Consider the following 4,934-nt stretch of genomic DNA (forward strand, 5'->3'; position numbering starts at 1 on the left):
GAGTAATTTCGCTCACATCAGTGAATTTCATCGATCCATGGGCATTTATTTTTGCAGGTGTTTGACACAGCTCTCCCCAAAGAGCAAACTGCTTCACCTCTTCACACAACACACCAAAGAGTGCAATTCCTTAGGGAATCCTCATTGTTGCAGTGGTTCATGCAGTAAGGGTGTGCAGCTGACACGGAATGGGAAAGAAAACAACACGTGGCTACAAGCATCAGCCTGCTACTTCTATTCCCAGATGGTTTAATGGGGGGAAAGAAAGAGAACAAAGGTCATTGGCCCTCCTTGATTCCTGCTCTGGAGCTCCGGAGTAGAAGCAAGAAGGATTTGTTTGATGAAGGTAACTATGAGGACAGACTACAGATAGGCAGCGCAGCAGGACAGGTCTCCAAGTCTTGTGCCTACAGGAGAGGCATTTTGCTGTCCTTGTGAAACACAAGCATAGGACTTTTGCACACTGTCACTTCTTGCATGTGTTCAGCTGGAGGAGTCATTTCCACAGTTTGCTGGGATGGAGGCCCCTGCTTCAAATGGGGCTTTTATTTCTCCCCCCACCCCCCCCCTTCTTTTTTTTCCTCTCTTTTTTTTCCTCCTCTTCCCCCCCTCCCTTTTTTCCTCATCTTTTTTTCTCTCTCCCCGCCTTTTCTCTTTTCCTTTCCTTTCCCCCTCTTTTTTCTCTTTTTTCCTTCATTTTTTCTTCCCAACTTTTTCTTTTTTTCCCTTTTTCTCTTTTTTCTCCTTTCCCCCCTCTTTTTTCTTCCTTTTTTTCCTTTTAAACTTTTCCCCTTTTTTCTTTTTCCCCTTTTTTTGCCTCTTTTTTCTCCTTTCTTCCCTTTTTTCTTCCCTCTTTCCCTTTTTCCCCTCTTTCCCCCTTTTTTCCTTTTTTTCTCCTTCTTCCCCCTTTATTTCCCCTATTCCCCCCTTTTTTCCCCCTTTTATTCCCTTTTTCCCCTCTTCTTTTTTTCCCCTCCTCTTGTTTTCCTCCTCGTTCTTTTCCTCCCTTTTTCCCTCCTCTTTTTTCCCTCCTCTTTTCCTCTTTTTTCCCTCCTCTTTTTTTCCTCCTCTTTCTTTTCCTCCTTTTTTCTTCCTCTTTCTTTTCCTCCTTTTTCCCCCCTCCTCCTTTATTTTCTCCTCTTTTTTCTCCTCTTTTTTCCTCCTTTTTCCCCTTTTTTTCTCTTTTCCCCCCTTTTTTCCCCTTTTTTCCTTCCCCCCCCCTTTTTCCCCTCTCTTTTTCCCCCTTCTTTTTTCTCCTCCCCACTTTTTTGCTTCTCTTTTCCCCCCTTCTTTTTGCTCCCTCCCCCTTTTTTCCTTCTCTTTTCCCCTCCTTCTTTTTTCTCCTCCCCCCCCCTTTTTTTTTCCTTCCCCCCCCCCTTTTTTTCCCCGCTCCCTTTCTTTCCCCCCCCCCTCCTCTTGGCCTCCTAAGCAAAGGGAGCAACTCTTCCCACTGAAAGAAAGAAATGACCAGTGTGCAGAAGTACAACTGTGCTACCAACAGAGAGAGAGAGAGAGACAACTGTGCTCTTGTGCACACCCCTACAACTGGCCAGAGAACAAATGAAGAAGTTAAAGCCTGCAAAAGAAGTGGAGTTCACTCTCAAACTTTTTTTCCCTTTTTTCCCTTTAATTATTGATTTATTTTTTTCTTCAGTCCAGGTGAATTATAGACCTTGATTTGAGGCTGCCTTCTTTTTTATTATTATTATTATTAATTATTTATTTAGTTATTCCTTTTTTTTTTTATTATTTGTCATTTATTTTGCAGCTGATCTGGGTGACTATTGGAACAGCATCTCTGCCAGAGTCATTAACACTGAAATGCAGAGCTGAGCAGTTTGGTGGCAGTATGTATTGACGTTTTTTTTGCAGCATCATGAGTCTGGCAACTGGGCTTGGGGAAGTTTCAAGCAGTGGGTTCTTTACAATAGCAACTTGATTCTGCGGGTAAAAAGCAAAAGAAACAAACAATAAAAATGAAGGAAAGATCGGCAGGATTATTAAAGCGTCACAATAAAAGGCTGAGGTTAGCTGTTAGCTGGCGGCCCCCTTTTCGTCAGAGGCGCAGCAGCAAGGCGTGGATGCGCTGCGTGTGAAGAGAAACACAACGGTGCCGAATCCCTCGCAGCGGCTCAAAGGCAGCTTTCCTCGCAGGATGCCTCAGCCCAGCCGGCTCCGCTCCCAGCAGGAGCGGCCGGAGCGGTAAGGAGGACGGAAAGTAGGCTGAACTTTACAAGCAGCCTTCATCTGAGGCTTGTCCTACCTTCCTTCCTCGCAAAAAAAACCCCAACCAAACCCCAAAACCCCAAACCAACCCGATGCTGGCGCGGGGACCGCATCCCACTCCCTGCCGGGGGGGCTGCATCCTCGGCTCTGCCTGGCGATGCCTGGTGCCGGGAACGCCGCTGGGGGGACGATAGACCGACCCTGCCCCAGCCCTGCCCCACGGGAGCTCGGCAGCGCGGTCGGAAAGCACTATCTGGTCTAAACACGAGCATTAGCATACGGAATGGCGGCAGCCTGCTTTAATAGGTGGAATAAAAAAGCAGATTGTCGTTGAGTCACTCTCCGCTAGCTGCCGCGGGGGGAGGCGACACGCACACACAGAACGAAATGTCAGGAGCGTGCAGCATCGCCGCCGTTCGCTGCCACTCGCGAAGGGGCTGGGACAGGCGGCAGGGGAGGTGGGGTGGGGTCTGGGGTGGGCTGTCCCGACCCTCGGGCACGGCTCGACTCGCAGCGAGCCTTGCCCTCGCCTTCCCGCCGGCCTCCCGGGGGACTCGGTGCTGCCCGAGCCGGGATGGCAAAGCTTTTTGTGGGGCCGTGCACCCTCCCTCCGTTCCCGATCCTCCGCCTCACCCAGCCCTCCCTTCCCCCCCCCCCCCTTCCCCGGCCTCCCCCTCTCTCCACCCCCCAAAGGCTTCCCGCCCCAAGCATGGCCGCTCGCCGTGTGCGGGGCGGGGAGGGGGATGCGGGGATCGCACCTACCTGTGGCACCGGGCACGGGCGTGCATGGGGGCAGCCCCGGAGGACACATCGCATTCCAAAATTTCAGCTTGTGCATCGGAAACGTATGAGTTTGTGGAAAGCTTGTTTGAAGTCTTCGTTAGACATAGTATAGATGACGGGGTTGATGAGGGAGTTGAGATATCCAAGCCACGTGAAAAAGTCAAAGATGGCCATGTGGAACCAGCAAGCGTCCTTGCAAATGGGTAACACCAGGCTGATGATGAAAAAGGGCAGCCAACAGACGATGAAGGCTCCTAAAATAATCCCTAAAGTCTTTGTCGCTTTCCGCTCTCTAGCGGCCGTGAGCTTCTTTTTCTCCAGCAGAGCATCCGAGACCTTCACCTTCACCTGGTTCATGTAGACGGGAGAGCCCGTTTCGCTGTATCCCTCGGGGGCCTTGGAGTTTATGGACGTGACGGATGAGGAAGACCCCGGGGAGTCCGTGATTAACTGCGCCCGCGTTAGTCTTTTACCTGCTTTCTTTGGCGTCTGCTTCAAAATCCGCGACCTGGCTTCCACGTAGATCCTCCCGTAGAGGGCTATCAGCAGCAGAGTGGGGAAGTAGAAGGCTCCCACCGTGGAGTACACGGTGTAGAGGACGTGGTCCGTGTTCACCACACAGCGAGAGACTTCCTCGGCCTTCGCCTGCCGCCAAAACAAAGGCGGCATGGAGATGCAGATGGAGAAGACCCACACCAGAGCGATCATGCCCGCTGCCCGCTTAGGAGTCCGTTTCGTGGAGTAGTCGACGGCGTCGGTGATCGCCCAGTAGCGGTCCAGGGCGATGACACAGAGGTGCAGGATGGACGCCGTGCAACAGGTGATGTCCGAGGACAGCCAGATGTCGCAGACGATCTGGCCAAGCGTCCACTTGCCGGTCACAGTGTAGATGGTGCTAATGGGCATGACGAGGATGGAGACGAGGAGGTCGGTGACGGCCAGCGAGGCGATGAGATAGTTGGCCGGCGTGTGGAGTTTCCTCGTCTGGTAAACCGTGGCGATGACAAAGGCGTTGGAGAGCACCGTGGCCAGGGTGACGAGCGCCAGGACGACGGCGAGTACGATCTTCCAGGAGAGAGGGGTGGCATCTTGATAGCTCCCTTCCTCGGAGCTGCAGTTTCGGCCGTGGTAAGATTCGTTGGCGGCGAGCAGCGGCGCCTGGCAGGGGCTGGCCGGCTCCATCACTCCGCGGCCACCGCCCCCCGCAGACGGCGGGGCTCGGCGCGGCACGGCGGGGCCGCTACCCCGGCAGGACCCCGTCGGCGCCGGGGGAGGGCTGCAGCATCTCCGCGCCGGCACCACCTCCCTCCCTCCCGCCCGCCCGCACGCCCTTCCGGGAGCGCCGAGCGGGGCTCCGCCGAGTCTCACTCGCCGCCAGCGACGGAGCAGGGCGAACTGGGGGCCAGCTGTGCCCGCTCCCCACGCCAGATCATTGCCCCCACGCCTCCTCGGGGAGCGCGGCGAGCCCCGGGCGTGGGGCTCCGGCCCCGGACGCCCTTAGGCTCAGCCCCGCTGCCCGCGGCTCCGCACCGCGTCTCGACGGGCGCAGCGGCAGCGCCGCATGCCCGCGAACGGTGGTCTCGCCTCCCCCCACCACGTCCCCCCCGGGCTGCGGGCGCGACGGCAGGGGGCTGCGAAGGCAGCGGAGCCGCCCCGCCGAGCCCTGCCTTCACACGCAGCCCGCCGCGGCAAGTTTGCGGGAGCGGGAGGAGCGGGAGGAGGAGGAAGAGGAGGGTCCGCCGGAGGCAGGTGGGGAGACCACCTTCCATGGCGCCCCGTCACGGGCCATACTGCCGGGGCCCAGCCTCGGCCCAGCGCGGGCAGGGGCCGGTGTGAAGGAGCGGCGAGCAGCCACCGCCCCTTATATAGCGGGCGGCGCGGCTCCGCCGGCACCGAGCAACCGGTGCCGCTCCCGGGCGGGCTGC

The 4,934-nt window shown here is 56.3% G+C and overlaps 1 protein-coding gene across 1 annotated transcript; it reads right to left on the minus strand.

Moving 5' to 3' along the window:
• Positions 1–1,412: 1,412 nt before the first annotated feature.
• HTR1B (5-hydroxytryptamine receptor 1B) lies at positions 1,413–4,592 on the minus strand. Its single transcript, XM_009910167.2, has 2 exons — positions 2,989–4,592; positions 1,413–1,941 (listed from the first exon to the last, which is right to left on the minus strand). Exon 1 carries the CDS (start codon positions 4,189–4,191, stop codon positions 3,052–3,054), a length of 1,140 nt encoding a protein of 379 aa, XP_009908469.2. The 5' UTR covers positions 4,192–4,592; the 3' UTR covers positions 1,413–1,941; positions 2,989–3,051.
• Between the last annotated feature and the right edge of the window lie 342 nt (positions 4,593–4,934).

The sequence above is a fragment of the Dryobates pubescens genome, chromosome 6 (genome assembly GCF_014839835.1).
Source record: "Dryobates pubescens isolate bDryPub1 chromosome 6, bDryPub1.pri, whole genome shotgun sequence".
In the NCBI taxonomy this organism is placed as follows: Eukaryota; Metazoa; Chordata; class Aves; order Piciformes; family Picidae; genus Dryobates; species Dryobates pubescens.

Excerpts from the sequence above, each read along its gene's own strand:
- HTR1B (XM_009910167.2), bottom strand. The coding sequence starts at position 4,191 with ATGGAGCCGGCCAGCCCCTGCCAGGCGCCGCTGCTCGCCGCCAACGAA.